Source organism: Rhinolophus hipposideros, assembly GCF_964194185.1.
Source record: "Rhinolophus hipposideros genome assembly, chromosome: 18".
NCBI lineage: Eukaryota > Metazoa > Chordata > Mammalia > Chiroptera > Rhinolophidae > Rhinolophus > Rhinolophus hipposideros.
In genome coordinates, this window is record NC_138064.1 from 23302819 (window position 1) to 23320602 (window position 17784).

At 34.1% G+C, this 17784-nt stretch overlaps 1 protein-coding gene across 1 annotated transcript in view; it reads left to right on the forward strand.

Annotated features, from left to right (window-relative positions):
- Positions 1-17784, forward strand: part of AGMO (alkylglycerol monooxygenase) — a 310424-nt gene that overhangs the window by 162836 nt on the left and 129804 nt on the right. The window contains exons 11-12 of the mRNA XM_081079360.1: positions 99-181; positions 8072-8177. Of these exons, the coding sequence (XP_080935486.1) occupies positions 99-181; positions 8072-8177 (189 nt within the window). The remainder of the gene's footprint in view (positions 1-98; positions 182-8071; positions 8178-17784) is intronic.

Sequence of the window (17784 nt, forward strand, 5' to 3'; positions counted from 1 at the left end):
CAATAAAATTAGGAGCTATTTTTCTTGTCAGCTTTAAATGCTAATGTGCCTTCTGATATATCTCCTAAAGGATCTGTTGGTCTATGTTTGCTTGGCAGGCACTGTCACAGGTCACACTCTTTCTGAGGGTTTGCTTCATTATCCTGACCTTAACCTCCATTGGATTTCTTCTGGATCAAAGGCAAGACATGACATTCTTTCATTTTATGTAATTTTGTTATGTAGTTTTTAGAAATGCATGTGAAACTTTGATATTCATCAACTTTTGTTATTGAAAAAATAAAGTTGAAACTATAATTTCACACCTCCATTTTAAATAGCAGTTTATCTGAATTTATATCAACGGTGCATTTTACATCTAAGCCTTTTCTATTAAGTTTAGGTTTTTCAAATTTATTAAAGAAAACCTATAAATATAGTAATTAATTTGGCAACACATAGACCATACCTCTGAGTACTTCATAAAATATAAAATTTATTTGAGTAGTATTCCTTTGACATTGAATAGTTCATAATATAAGCCTGAATGTATGTATATTGAAAGTTTATGTCCTATGTCCTCACATGACGTGTTATTTAAGGTATCCTGTTTTAAATATTACCCTGGCCAGAAAATATATGCACTTGAACAATTTTAAATTGCTTTTTTTTTGCAAGAGGCATATATAAAAATACCTATTTATTATTGCCTAGTATTTATCAACCATTAATATTAATACCAATATCAATATTTATGTAATTAATATGTGACATGGAATATGTTATGAATTCTTACAACACTCTGAGATAATAATTACTGTAAAGCACAATTTTTAGATTAAGCAAGTCAGACAGACTGTAAAAGATATACCAGAACACAAATCCAGGAAATGTGACTCCAGAAATTCACATATTACAGAATTTACATACATTGTAACTGTGAAAAACTGCAAAAAAACTCATTCATTTTTGAAGTATTATCTTTGTTGTAGTGTTGTTATTGTTTTTGAAGTAGGTAACTGATAACCATTACTTTCAGTAAATTTTAAATTTGAAAGGCCAGTAAACATACATTTAGTTTAGATTGAATATATGTCACTTTTCCATAGCTTAATGGATGTTCGGGAATAGCAACAGATTCTGGAGTTTCATCAAGATCCAGGTCCATGTATACTTTCTGGTTAATGGAACTTTTTGTAGCATGCATTCCCTATACACATTTGGTAAAGAATGATGCAGCTGGCACATTTCACAGTCATATGTAAACAATGTGTAGAATTATTTCCCTCAATACTTTAAAAATGGCGTTTATTTTATCATTAATTTTGTTTGGCTCTCTATCTCTGCTTTTCTACACTAGAAGTGAAGTTCATGCTGAGCTATGAAAAGAGAAAATGGAAAAATGAGTCTCAGGTCCACCTGAAATAATTACCAAGATCCAAAGAATCAAGATCACATAAACATCACAATTCTATTGTTTACATACACTTAATAGAATTAGCACAGCCAATGGCAATAGTATAGTTTCATTTTTTAATAAATATTTTTTTTTGTCTCCATGGATACAGATAAAAGGCCAAATGAACAATCTATCAATTTTACCACAACAATATCTAGTTATTCTTATTGTATATGATTATTTAAAAGTTACGCTGCCTCTGGCCTTTTTCGGTAACTTATACTGAGAGATAGGTAACTTATTCAGAACCAGTGCAATGAAAGCCAGAAGAGAATAGAATGATGTTTTTAAAGTGCTGAAAGAAAATTCCTGCCAGCCTATAATACTATATCCAGCAAAAATGAAGGTGAAGTAAAAACTATTTATAAAAACTTATATAGCAAGCTTAACATTTTATAGTGAAATGTTGAAAATTTCTCTTTGAAATTGAGAACAAGTTAAACCTGCTTATTATTTAATATTGTGCTGGAAATAGAGGAGAAAGGAGAGGGAAAGAAATAAAAGGCATAAAGATTAGAAATAAATTCATTAGAAAATTATTAATTTATTAAATATAACTAATGGATAAATTAGGAAATCCAAAGGCTCTATTGGGAAATTATTCAAACTAGTAGATGAATTTAGAAAAATTCTTAGAGAAGGGGTCATCAACTACATTTTGATATACCAGCAAACACAACAATATAGTCATGGGCTGCTTAACTACAGGGATATATTCTGAGAAATGCCTCATTAGGCAGGCAATTTACTCTTTGGGCAAACATCATAGAGGACACTTACACAAACCTCCATGGTATAAACTGTTACTGTAATTGTATGTGCTATACTTTTATAGGACTGGAAGTACAGTAGATTTGTTTACACCGGCATCACCCCAAACATGTGACTAATTGGAGTATAAGCATTGACAGTTGGCTTTTTTTGTTTCTTTTTGTTATATAAGTGTTTGACTTAAGCTTTGATTGCTCCACCTCAAAAAGGCACACACTTCAAGGAAGGCTTTCTGGAATAACATGTTTCAGCCACACCACTCTAGAAAATGAACAGGTCCTCCTCCCGCCACAGGCTCTTTTAGTTTAGAGATTTGGGTTGATTTTGATAACTGACCATTTGGGCTACTTGTTTTTTCCTCTTCCCACGCTTTTATGTTTTAAATTCACCAACAAAGAATGAGTCCACTAAACCTTAAGGCCCCCACCCTCAACTCCAATAAAAGCAGAACCCCAAGCCCATTCTCTCTCTCTCTCTCTCTGTCTCTCTCTCTTCATTCCAAATTTGGATGCCTTTTACTTCTTTCTCTTGCCTGATTGCTCTGGCAAGGACTTCCATTAATTACTATGTTGAAAAGCAGAGGTGATAGGGGACAGTCCTGTCGTGTTCCTGAACATAAAGCAAAAGGCTTCAGGTTTTCACTATTAATTATGAGATTAGCTGAGGGCTTGTCATATATGGCCTTTATTATGTTAAGATATTTTCCTTCTATACCTATTTTATTAAGTGTTTTAATCATAAATGGATGTTGTATCTTGTCAAATTTTTTTTCCTCATCAATTGATATAATCATATGATTTTTGTCCTTTATTTTGTTTATGTGATGTATCACATTGATGGATTTGCGGATGTTGAACCATCCTTGTTCATCCCCGGGGATGAACCCCACTTGGTCGTGAATAATCTTTTTAATATATTGTTGTATTCGATTTGCTAGAATTTTGTTTAGGATTTTTGCATCTGTATTCATCAGAGATATTGGTCTGTAGTTTTTTTTTGTGTGTGTTGTCCTTACCAGGTTTTGGTATCAGGGTAATGTTGTCCTCATAAAATGAGTTAGGGAGTACTGTCTCTTCTTCAATTTTTTGGAAGAGTTTGAGCAGGATTGGTATTAGATCCTCTTTAAAGGTTTGGTAGAATTCACTAGTGAAGCCATCTGGTCCTGGACTTTTGCTTTTGGGAAGGTTTTGGATAACTGATTCAATTTAATTACTGGTGATCGGTCTGTTTAGATTTTCCAGTTCTTCATTGTTCAGCCTAGGAAGGCTATGTTTCTAAGAACTTGTCCATTTCTTCTAGGTTATTGAATTTGGTGGCATCTAGTCCTTCATAGTATTCGTGGATGATCCTTTGTATTTCTGTGGTGTCCGTGATAACTTCCCCTTTTTCATTTCTCATTTTGTTAATAAGTATCTTCTTTCTTTTTATCTTAGTGAGTCTAGACAAGGGTTTGTCAATGTTGTTAATCTTTTCAAAGAACAGCTCTTTGTCACATTAATTTTTTCTATTGTCTTTTTGTTCTCTATTTCATTTAGTTCTGCTCTGATTTTTGTTATTTCCTTTCTTCTGCTGACCTTGGGTTTCACTTGTTCTTCTGTTTCTAGTTCTTTAAGGTGTAACATGAGGTTATTTATTTAGGATTTTTCTTGTTTCTTGAGATAGGCCTGTAATGATATAAAGTTCCCTCTTCAAACTGCTTTCGCTGCATCCCAAAAATTTTGGTAGGATGTATTTTTATTGTCATTTGTTTCTATGTATCTTTTGATCTCTCCTCTAATTTCTTCTTTGACCCAGTCGTTCTTTAAAAGTATGTTGTTTAATCTCCATGTATTTGTGTTTTTTCCTGCTTTCTTTTTGCAGTTGATATTCAATTTCAAAGCCTTGTGATCAGAGAATATGCTTGGTATGATTTCAATCTTCTTAAACTTGCTGAGGCTGATTTTATGTCCCAATATATGGTCTATCCTTGAGAATGTTCCATGTACACTAGAAAAGAATGTATAGTCTGATGTTTTAGGATGAAGTGCTCTATATATGTCAATTATGTCCATTTCATCTAATGTGTCATTAAGGGCTGCTATTTCGTTATTTATCTTCTGTTTGGATGATCTATCCATAGCTGTCAATGATGTATTTAAGTCCCCTAGTATAATTGTGTTTTGGTCAATTTCTCCCTTTAGTTCTGTTAGTAGTTGCTTGGTATGTTTCGGTGCTCCCTGATTGGGGGCATAAATATTGATGACTGTTATGTCTTCTTGTTGTATAGTCCCCTTTACCATTATGAAATGTCCATCTTTGTCTCTTGTTACCATTTTCACCCTGACGTCTGTTTCATCTGATATCAGTATGGGTACACCTGATTTTCTCTGGATACCATTTGCTTGGAGTGTCAATTTCCACCCTATCACTTAGAGTCTATGCTTGTCCTTGTAGCTCAGATGTGTCTCTTCGAGACAGCATATGGTTGGGTTTAGTTTTTTGATCCAATCTGCTACTCTGTGACTTTTTATTGGTGAGTTCAGTCCATTTACATTTAGGGTGATTATTGATATGTGAGGATTTCCTGTCATTCTATCTTTAGTTTTCTGGTAAGACTGTGTCTCCATTGTTTCTTTGCCTTTTTGTTGTTGTCTGTTATTTCTGTGTGGTGGTATTCAATGATGTTTCCCTCTGTTTCTTCTTTTATTACATTTTATATTTCAGTTCTGGATTTTTTTTTTTTTTTGAGTGGTTACCCTTAAGTTTATGTAAAAGAAACTTTGATGTTTAGAGTATTCCATTTTCTTCAGCACACTTACTTTCTCCATTCCCATTTTCCGGTTCAGACCTTTACTGTCCCCCTTTTTATGTTTTGGTTGCCACAAATTGTCCCTGTTGATGGTGGTCGAATAGACTCCTTTAGTATTTCTTATAGTGCAAGTCGTGTATTAGAAAGTTCCCTCAGCTTCTGTATGTGTTGAAGTATCTAAATATTATATTATATCTAAATATTATAATATCTAAATATTATATTATAATAATATCTGTATGTCCTTCATGTCTAAAGGATATCTTTACTGGATATATTATTCTTGGCTCATAATTTCTCTCTTTCAATAGCTTGAATATTTGGTTCTATTCCTTCCTGGCTTGTAGAGTTTCTGCTGAGAAATCTGATGATCATCTAATGGGCTTTCCTTTGTAGGTTACAGTCTTATTTTCCCTGAATGCCTTGAAGATTCTTTCTTTGTTGTTGATTTTAGACAGCTTCAATACAATGTGCCTTGGAGAAAGCCTGTTGGGATTGAGGTAATTAGATGTTCTATTTGCTTCTTGGATCGAGGATCCAGTTCTGTCTACAAGTTTGGGAAGTTCTCATCAACAATTTGTTTGAATATATTATCTGTTCCCTTCTCTCTTTCTTCTCCTTCTGGTATGCCCATTATTCTTATATTGCTTTTTCTGATTGAGTCAGAAAGTTCTTGTAGAGTTCTTTCATTTCTTTTAATTGTCAAGTCTCTTTCTTCCTCCATCTGTGTAATTTCCAAGTTTCTATCTTTGATATCACTGATTCTTTCCTCCATCTGGTCAACTGTACTACCTAATCTGGTTATTTAATTCTTAATTTCTTCTATTGAGTTCTTAATCTCGAGAAATTCTATTTGGTTCTTTTTTAAAATTTCAATCTCTTTTGTAAAATGCTCATGTTGTTCTTTGATTGTGTTTCTGAGTTCATTAGACTGCCTTTCTGTGTTTTCATGCATCTTGTTGAGTTTTTTCAGAACTGCAATTTGAATTCTCTGTCATTTAAGTCACATATTTCCATATCTTTAAGTTCCTTTTCTGGAGACTTTTCACTTTCTTTCTGAGCTGTCTTGTTGCCTTGGTTTTTCATGGCAATTACTAATTTTTTATTTCTCTTCCTAGACTCTACAGGAGTGGCTTCTACAACAGGTTGATAGGAAGAGGTCTTTCTTTTGTTTTCCAGTACTTGTTGGTAGAACATTTTATTTCCTTCCGACTGCAGCCTTTTTTTTCTCTCTCACATGTAGTGCTATGTTTTCTCTGCACTATTCCAGCTTCTCACACAATGAGGGGATTCCCTGGGAGTCAGGCTTCTCCTCTGTTAATAGTTCACCTAGGTCACAGGGCGCAGTGTCCATGTGGGAATGTAGAGAGCTTTTGAAGTTACAAAGCTCTTCCTGCACCAGATTCAGAGCCTGTATGTTTCAGCAGTTCTGTTTACTCCTGCAGGGATCCACCCAGATAGGTGGGGCCAGGGATACTTTGAGTTGTGAGAGGTGACCCAGAGCAATGGCAGCGACCACCACCACAGCCGGTCCTGCTTTCACAGCTCCCTCCCGTTTGCCGGAACTAGTTGGGCTACGAATCTGTGTCTGCGGTCCACAGTTCTCAGAACAGCAAATATTCTGTTCTTTTGGTCTGACACTGCTACTGTTCCGCTTCTAGCACTGGGCAGGTGGGGGCGGGGTGAGCTCTCGGAGGGTAGGGAGGGAGTGACTATTCTCAGTGCCTACGGCTTCCGTTCTCTGCTCGGCAGTGAGAGCTTAAACCACCATTTTCAGCCTTCTTCCCTCAGTCTTTTCTCCGAGGTCTCTGCCGTGAGCGTTGGGTTCAGCCGTGTTATATGCTGCCTCCTCAGTTCTGTGGGCCATAAGCGGAGCCCTGGCAGTCTGAGTTCTTCCCTGTCCCGCAGCTGCAGTCGTTCCAAGATACAGTGAGCTCGGAGCACTGAGCTAGGTCTACGTCCTGTGCCCACACGGCTCTGTCTCTGCACTTCTCTTTTCCCTCCTCCCCCTCTCATGGGATTCGCCCACCTTTAGGTGAATTCTGTAGTGGGCCTCTTCGTCTTGCCTGTCTGCTGTGCAGGGAGTCCTTTGTGGAGTTATTGTTGTTCGATTAGTTGTAAATTCCAGGGGAGCTTTACAGAGGCTCACCTCACGCCACCATTTTGATGATGTCTCCTATACAGATTGTAAGAAAGGAATAAAACTGTATTAAAATTGTAATACAATGAATGATGCCAGCATTCATTTGATTAATGCCACCTTTTGAGCAAATGTCATACTACACAGTTGAATTATTATTCAATTCAACTTCGAAAAGTAATACATGTATAACATCTCTTAAAATATGTACATTTTTGGCTCCCCCAGTATTTAATTATCCAACAACTGTTAGGTGAATATCTTATGAAGCTACTTTAAGCTGATATAGGAGCTCTTTATTACTATCAGTATACAACAATCAATAAATGCTAATCTGTGTGTGACATTCAAATCTGTTTCAAATACATAAACACATTTATTTCACATATTTTAGAGTTTGAATTTCAAGTATATAGAGAAAATATTCATCACAAAATAATTAACAAAAATGCTACCTATCATATTAGGCACAACCACACATTTTTCATGTTCCTAATATTTCAGAAATTGACAGTTCATTATTTTAGAGTAGTTAACTATATCAGTCCTCCTAAGAAGTCATTTTTAAAGGAATGAAGTATAATGGTATTGAGTGAGTGAGGGAAGTCCCATTTACTTTAAACCCTAGAAATTTAGTTGTTAATAATTTATTTACCTTTTGAGAATATGCTTCACCCTAACTCAGGAATGCTCAAACTAAGCAATAAGCAATAAACTGATAAAGAACAGTTTAAAAAAAAAATACACATGCATTTTATTTCTTAGTTTAATGCCTGTTTTCAGACAGATTCAGACTCACATGCTCCTCAAATGTATTAAAATACTATGTGTTTCTTTGACATTAAAATAAATATGTATCACTATACTAATTATAACTTGTAAACACATGAAAAACATAGTTAAAGCTAATGCATACTAATGCCTTCTATTTTAGACCTAAGGCGGCTGTTCTGGAAACTTTCCGTTGCTTGGTGTTCTTAATGCTGTGTAGGTTTGGTCATCTGAAACCCCTCACCCCTTCCTTGTCATTTGCTTTTGAGGTAAGACATTTGCTTTAGGTGGTTATATCAGAATTGTACGTTTATTTCATATTTAATTCATTCATTTAACAATGCTTTTGTGTAGTTTATGACTAGTACTTGTGGGATATTTTTACCTCTTTATTATTAAAATGTATTAGTTTTGTCACTTTGAGCTAATTAATACTGTAGAGCCTCAGTTTTTTGGTCTCTAAATTTGTATTGATACCAGTTACCTCATAGAATTATTGGACAAATTACATTGCATGATGCTTATAAAAAAATTTGTCCACATAGTTGGTTCTCAAAAAGTGGTATAACTGATTTTACAAAAAGTTCTTGGTAGAGACATTGCCACTTGAGATGTTTTTTTTCTATGCCATTAAAGTGAAAATTATGGTAAAAATGTTTTGTCAATGACATATACAAGTAAATAATTCTATAGAAATAAATTTGTTAATGACATTCAGATTTTTCTACAACTGAAAAATATGAATACTTTACAATTTGATTTTCTATGATTATTAAAATGTATCTTCCAGGAACTTCACTGAACTTTTGCATACACATTTATTGTTTAGACAACAGTTAAAAATCTTTTAGTCTCATCACTAATATGTTAATTGATATATTTTTATTCTTTTAAATTAAGGGTTTTATTGTTTAACTTTGGTGCTAAGCAACCTGACAAAATCCCCAGAGTTTGCAATTTGTAACCTTATATAAGTATGAAACATAAATGCTAACATTTCTCCCAGCATCAATGGAAAAAAATAAACACTTTCATAATTTTGTAATGATTCTAAATGGGAAAAAAATTGATGCTACCATATAAGGCATGTAAGTACAAAGATGAGGAGGGGGAGATATATGTATATAAATGTATGAATATATTCATTATATGTATGTAAATATAGCTGGAGAGATGGATAAGCACCCAACATATCATTACCTGTTGGAAGGTGATTTGTGTGTCTAGAAGAAAAGAACAGGGGGATATTCTTTAAGTTAATAATTTTTGGTACCTTTAAAATTGAACCACATGAATATATTTCCTACTTTTAAAACCACGTAAATTTTTTAAAAAGTCTTAGTATCATGATCTTATCATCTAATCCAGTATATTTAAACAGGCATTAAATAAAATTTATATTTATGCTATTTATATATTATATATAAAGCTTATTATATATATATATGTATATATATATGTTCTTGAATTAAAAACTAAAAGCAAAATGAAAAAATCATATATATTTACATAAGTTCACTAATATACATGTCCCCCCCAAAATATTAAAATAAAACAACAGCATTTTCACACTCTAAATATGGGAAGGCATTCTGCTTATAGGTGAATAATTGAATGAATCGACTCTTGGGTATATTTTGGTAATTCATCTAAATGCTCCAGAAACAACTAGAGAATGTGGGTTCCTAAAGTTATCACTGGCATAAAAAAGTGGGAATATGCTTGTAGAAACACATTGCGTTTGGGGTTCTTAGATGATGGGATAATAGTGGGCAATGTATATAATATGTCAAACTTTTGAATATGATGAACTCTATTTGTGAAACGCTGTCCGTTTACTTATTTAGTCAGTAAATAATGTAGATGAAATTGAGTCGCTAAGAATTGAGCTTTGAAGTCACATGGTCTGAATTTCATTTCTGACTCAGAAACTGAGTGTTTTTGGGCAGTTATTTGACAACTTAAATATTCTCTGCCTTGCCTTCTTTATCTGTAAATGGATGAAGTAATAATGTCGACCTATCAAGATTTTGAGGGTTGAATGAGGTAATCTATTTAAGAGATTTAGCACAGTGCTTAAAACACAGTACATGTTCAATAAATGTTAGATATTGCTATTATTATTATTATTATTGAATTATTATTACTTTTTATAAACTTAAAGATCCCTTGGAATCGTTCTTTGGCTTGCCTGGAGATCCAAAAGTCAAGTCTGGGGCATGTGGGATGTGGAGGAGAAACAATGTTAACTAAATAAAAGTCATGGTTATGAATTCTTAGTATGACACTGACTCTAGACACTGGATTCTATGCGATAGGTTATTCACCTGTAAAATAGGTTTAATGGGAGCTAATATGTTTTGAGCATATTACTTGTTCTAAATGTGTTACTTGTATTATTCCATTTAATTTTCATATCAGTGTAACTCGTGATATAGTTGCTCTTATTACTTTTTTATATATAATGGGAAATTTGAGTTGCAGAAAGGTTAAATAACTGGTTTTTATTAACATAAATAATATGTGAACAAGTCAGGATACAAACTCAGGCAGTTTGACACCATAGCTCTTAGTCATTGGTCAACCTTTCCTTTCGTGTAATGATAGCAATACTCATCTACCTAGAGGGTTTTAGATGAAAAATATAGATGCGATGTAGCAGAAGTGGCTTGAAAAGTATAAAGACCTATAATAAAATGTCCCATTAATTTAACTGCAAAATGCTCTTAAAAGACTAATTAATGGTTTGAATTAATTATTCAAACTAATGGTTTGAATAATTTACCTCTAAATAATCTTTGGTTAATGATTCAAGGGAGGACACCATGGCAAAATCTTTCAGGCAGCTTGTCTACTCTTTCCAGAACCTGTTTCCGTCCCTCTAGGCTAATACTTTAGGAGTAGACCTTGCTTGTGATTTGCCACTAAACATTTCCTTAAAATGGTGTAACAACAGTATCTACTTCACGTGGTTTGGTGGAAAAATTAGGAGACACAAAGGGTAGAATATAAGAAGCACTTGATACATCTTAGTGAGAATCATTGCTTATATTACTATTATCACTATTATTATTTAAAACTATTTACTGCTATTAAATATTATTATTATTAAAATTATTATTACAATTATTATTAACCGCTGAATTTCCATAGTTAAAATTGAACAAAAATTCTCAAATCAGAAGTCAATAACTATATGACAAAAACTGGGCAAATATTTTATTACCAACATGTTTGCCTGTGAAACAGTCTTTTTTCCCACAGTTTTTTTAAAGTTCAAACATTTTAAAATTACAACCAGTTACCAATTATTACTTCTTAATGGTGATTTTCAAATTTGTGCTTTCTTCACATTTTTTATTTTTTAGAACTTCATGTAAATCTCTGCCACTTATCAAAGTTTTAATAAGACTGTTCTTTGCCCTACATCAGGAGTATAAAATCCTAATACATGATGTCAGTGACTGCATTCAATATGAATTAGGGCTGTCTGACTTTGAGTGATTATACTACAAAGATACAATGTTTTCATCCTTTTACTTTGAAGCTATTATTAGAATCAATGTCATTGAAACCATTAATCCCCTTTCTTTTATAAATCAATCTTGTATAAATTAGCAACAACAACTTGTACCCCTGTGACTCTTCTCTATTTATTTAGAAGGCTGGTTGGAGTTTTTTCTGTTATGTGTCTCTGTTATGTAAGTCAAATCCCATAGGTCTGAATTATACCAGTTCTTCTGCACTAAGCAAGCATACTGCTGGCTCGACTTAAAGCTTAAAACACATACACAGAAGCACAGACAGACTGGAAAATTGACCTTATGTTTCATTTAGATTATAAAACAGCTCTAGGTAGTTACAATCCTGAGTCAAAAACACAAAGCATAATTTTGATTTTGTTCTATATGCTGTACATGGAAGATGTATTCTCTTTAGCTTATTTCATAAGAATATTAAGTAAGGTTGTGGTGCCATTGCTATTTATAAATGGAATCTACAGCTACACAAATGCACAATTGTCACAGTTTAGTGTGTGAAATGATTATACATTTCTTTTCGTATAGGTCCATCAATATTTTGACCACCAACTCATAAACCGTTTTTTTAAATTCACTTTCTCATTTGTAATAAATTTGACAGAAAAACAATCCCTTCATTCTTTCATTCATTCATATCCCACTCCCATACAAACACTTGTTTTCTGGTTGTTTTTTGTTTGTTTGTTTGTTTTGTGTTTTTTTTTTTGCTTGGTTGGGTGTAATTTGTTCTTGCTTTCTAAGATGAACCTGTGAATTTGTGATTTATTTAATTTTTTCATATGGATACCTTTAAAATGAACCTTTAAAGAGAAGATAGCAAGGTCAAAGATGAATGGCTCTTTTTTGATAAGTCTATAGCTATGTAAGATATTGGGAAATACATGTTTGCAAATATTTTGATACTATGTGCATATAACTTTTGATACATATAACTTTTTATTTGAGAAAATAATTTAGGATATTGGGAAAAGCACTGGCTTTGAAGTCACCTAAACCTAAGCACAATTCTCAGGTTTGCCAATTGGTTGCAGGGCATTGAAGAGGTCATCTAAAATAACCACACTTTACCTTTCTTAGCTTAGTTCCCTCAGCTAAAAGGAGAATCTAGCATAATAACTAGCATGTAAGTAGTGAATATTATTAATTGCATTCACTTAATGATACCATACACACATACATACACACACAAACTACACATGAAAGTTAAAACAATGTTTTGATAACTAAGGCAATAAAAGCAAGGAAAATATAAACCTGAGAATATTTGCTTATTAGTGGCCAAATAATTTGAGTTAATTCCAAACTTAGCTCTACATGTAAACCTCAGAAAACATTCTAAAATATGGTTTACAGTTTTTAGTATAAATCATTGAAATAGAAGCACATCGCTCCTAAATGGTAAAGCAATTTGTATCTACTGAAGATGTGCACAAGAAATGGGTAGAAACCGGACAAGTGAAACAGAGGGTGAAGAGCACAGGGAGAGCACAGAATCGTCCAGAAGCAGGGGTAACTGATTAGATCAAGTGATTAGATAAACTACTGACAAGTGCCCACTGTGTGGGTCCTAATAGGAAATAAATAAATGTCCACGAAAGATACAGCCAACTTGCCTAATGCTTTAAATGTCAGGCAAAAACATTTACTCAACAATTACTAAATGCCTATTCAAATCAAAAACCCTTTGTGGAGCTTAGATTTTAATTGGTGTACTAATTGTAATTGCTTTGGATAATAGTGTGAAAAAGTACCACAATTTAGTGGTTTCAAACAACACATTTATTTATTTATTTTTCAATTTCAGTTGACATTCAATATTATTTTATATTAGTTTCAGGTGTACAGTACTGTGGTTAGACATTTATGTAATTTAAGAAGTGATCCACCCTCCCCGCCCCCCCCCCATTGGTTTGGTATCCACCCGGCACAATACATAGTTATTACCATATTATTGACTATATTCTTTGTGCTGCATTTTACATCCCCATGACTATTTTGTAACTACCAATTTGTATTTCTTACTCCCTTCACCTTTTTCACCCAGTCACCCCAATGCACTTCTTATCTGGCAATCATCAATTTGTTGCCTGTATATATGAGTCTATTATTGTTTTGTTCATTTATTTTGTTCTTTAGATTCCACATATAAGTGACACCATATGGTATTTGTCTTTCTTTGTCTGACTTATTTTACTTAGCATGATATCCTTCATGTCCATCCATGTTGTCACAAATGGTAAGATTTCGTTCTCTTTTATGGCTAATATTCCATTGCATATGTGTACCAATTCTTCTTTATCTAGTCATCTATCGATGGGCACTTTGGCTGCTTCCATATCTTGGCTGTTGCAAGTAGTGCTGCAATGAACATAGGGGTGCATATATCTTTTCAAATTAGTATTTTGGATTTCTTTGTATAAATACCCATAAGTGGAATTGTTGGGTCATAAGGTAGCTGTACTTTTAATTTTTTGAGGACCTCCAAACTATCTCCCATAGTGGCTGCACCAATTTGCAATCCCACCAAAAGTGCACAAGGGCTCCTTTTTTCCCACATTCTCACCTACATTTGTTGTTTGTTGATTTATTGATGATAGCCATTCTGACAGGTGCGAGGTGATAACTCATTGTGGTTTTAATTTGCATTTCTGATGATTTCTGAGGTTGAGCATGTTTTCATATGGCTGTTGGCCATCTGTATGTCCTCTTTGGAGAAATGTCAATTCAGGTTCTCTGCCCCTTTTTATAATTAGGTTGTTTGTTTTGATATTGAGTTATATGCGTTTTTTATACATTTTGGATATTAACTCCTCACCAGACATATCATTGGCAAATATCTTCTGCCATTTAGTAGGTTGTCTTTTAGTTTTTGTTGATGGTTTCCTTGGCTGTACAAAAACTTTTTAATTGATGTAGGACCATTTGTTGTTTGTTTGTGTGTTTCTATTTTCCTTGCCCAAGGACATATATCAGAAAAATATATATATTCTAAGAGCAACATCAGAGAGTTTACTGCCTATGTTTTTGTTCTAGGAATTTTGTGGTTTGGGGTCTTACATTTAAGATTTTTAATACATTTTGAGTTTATTCTTGTATATGATGTCAGAAGGTGGTCCAATTTTGTTTTTTTCCATGTATCTGTCCAGTTTTCCCAACATCATTTATCAAGTAGACTGTCTTTACCCCAGTGTATGTTGTTGCTTCTTTTGTGATAGATTGAATGAATATATAGGCGTAAACTTATTTCTGGGCTCTCTATTCTGTTCCATTAACCTGTGTGTCTGTTTTTATGCCAGTGCCATGCTGTTTTGATTGCTATAGCCTTGTAGTATGGCTTGCTACCAGGTAGCATGATACCTCCAACTTTGTTCTTCTTTCTCAATATTGCTGTGGCTAGTAGGGGTCCTTTATGGTTCCATATAAATTTTAAGATCACTTCTTCTAGTTCAGTGAAAAATGCCCTTGCTATTTTGATACTTGAATCTATAGACTGCTTTGGGTAGTATGGACATTTTAACAATGTTAACTCTTTTTATCCATGAGCAGGTGAAATTTAGCTATTTGAGGTGTTTTATATGAGACCCCCTGTTTGTTTGTTATTTTAATACCATCCATTTCCTGTGATTTTCCTAAAAAAATAATTACTTTTTTCTCCTACGAGCAACAAAATACTTGGCGATAAATAAATAAATAAATAAATAAATAAATAAAGTAATATTTGAATATAGTACTGCATTTTTCTTTGTTTTATGAAAGAAGAAAGAGACTAGTTTTTGCACAGTAGATTGTAAATTATCACATTAAATTTTCTACAATTTACTGACTTTTGTGTGGGAATTTAAAATATTGAATCCACATATTAAAAAATATTAATCCTTGATAGTTTTCTGTGTATCATCTTTTCCTATTAATATGGTTAAAATTTAATAGATATAAATATATTGTATATTCTTGCCCACCCATCCCTTCCCACTTAGGCCCTTATTTGAAAAGTCCTAGCATGAGTATCTACTACGTGTATTTGCTTTGCCAAATACTTTAGGCTCAAGGAGATTTTCACCATCAAGCATATTTTTAACTATTTTAGTATTGTGTGTACTATGAGGAACAGAAATTTTATGTATGTCTGAGTAATTTATACTAAAATAATCAAAACAAGATATTTAAAGGAGAATTACAGGGGCTGGCCCGGTGGCTCAGGCGGTTGGAGCTCCGTGCTCCTAACTCTGAAGGCTGCCTGTTTGTCCCGCAAGGGATGGTGGGCTGCACCCCCTGAAACTAGCAAGGGCAACTGGACCTGGAGCCCAGCGGTGTGCTCCACAACTAAGACTGAAAGGTCACCAAATTGACTTGGAAAAAAGTCCTAGAGGTATACAGTGTTCTGCAATAAAGTCCTGTTCCCATTCCCAGTAAAATCTTAAAAAAAAAAAAAAAAAAAAGAATTATACATTAAAAGCGAGTTTTAAAAAAAGTATTTTAAATGCATTCTTTTAGTTTAATTTTTGTTGTGTTTACTTTGTCTTGCCTTTTTTTGCTTGTTTTACTTTTCTTGTTTGAAAACAGGAAGTGACTACTTGCCAAGAACAGATTAACTCAAAGAGCCAGCATGTTGAATGTAGTTCAACATTGCAAACTTTGGAATTTTGCGTGAGTTTTAAAATGACTAAAATCTCTATTAACTATATTGTTTGGATAAAAATAGAAATTTCTGACTGTTAGAAGGCTAGCGTTGGGCCTGATCCATTTCTGACCACTGAACCAGTTTCCATCCGCTCGAGTCACATCCCTCAACATTTGTCATGGCTGTCCTTTTACCTGCCTTAATTGTGGGTTTAATCTACAAGTGTCAGCGTGGTGAATTACGAACAGCAGTGTAAGGTAAACATCATTTACTCATAAGAAATTATTTCCACATCACCTCGGTTTTCTTCTTGGCATTTTACAAAAAGAAACCCTGCCCCTTTTCATAATCACCTGTCCTACATTTGAAATAACAAAGAGCCTCGAATTTTGCCTCTTGGAGCCTGAGTGTGCCACGCCCTGTGCTATGATTTATGACCGGAACATCCGACACTCTCCATGCACTAACAAGATGGCCCGCTGCGTTTGAAATATATCCCCTAAATGAAAGCAAACACAGCCTTGTGATATAAAGCTGTGCCAGCATACATGGAACTAAACACACACAAGTTCTAATTTTTTCTCTCTTTTTACGTTGCCTTTCACAATAGCTAAAATAGGTTAAGATCCATGGGTGGACAGGATTTCATATATTAGACGAGGGCTCTAAGGGGAATCCTGACCCTGAGAAAACGGTGCCGGGATATTTGGCAGAATGTCAACGTGGTTTCCACTAGTACATGACAGAGGCTCATTATAGGCTTGCTGTTGCCTGTAAGCTGGTTTCACTACCATCAACTATGAGGCCAGAATGCCTGGTTCCAGATGCTCTCGCCAATTGACCGTAAAATTGCTATGCATTTCTGGCCAAGCCCGAGATTTTAAAAGCTCCCTTCCCCCTTTCCTCAACACCCTAACCCCCAATTCCCTCTAAAAAGCTGCTCATTATTCTTCCTTTGCCCCCTGATCTCAGCAAAAGAAATACTTCTGGAATCAATTAGAAATGTCTGCCCTTGATGAGGTTTGCACGTGAGCTTCGAGTTGTGAGGCTTTGATAGTGGCAGCCAACAGCTGCAGTTTCAGGTGGTAAAATCTAAGAAGGAATTTTCCAGGGTTTATTTACCATCGTAAAAATTTTAAAAATAGGCAAGACAAGTTGGGAGACCGTCCTATATGCCTTTGAAAGTGAGGTTAAATTTGGATTATATGTTTATTTTATCCACAGTGAGCAAACTGGAGATCTCTGATTGGGGGATCTTTCCATTGCTTTAATAGATTGTGTCAAATGGTTATAAATACTGGAAATGGGGGTCTCCTTTCTGAAAGTAATGGTGTAAGGGCATAGGTTATTTCTTCTATCATATTAATTGCTTGACGAGTAAAGATAGTCAAGGTTAATGGAAATCAGAACCCATCTTCTGAAAATAATGGGATTACTGTGTAATACATAAACCTACTCTTTTTCTCTAGCTTTATGTGTACATAGATATTAAATAAAAAATTGCTACAATAGTTTTCTTATTTTTCAATATAGCTATTTGGTAATCATTTATTAATGCTTGTTTGATGTGTGTCCAATTAAAATACGTTGGTTATTGCAACATGGAAGTGACATGATATTTCTAAAGTCAAATTGAAAAGCAAAGTAACAACCTAGATATTCAAATTATCATCTGGCACTGTTAAGCATGTGACCTTTTCTTTCCTTGAATAT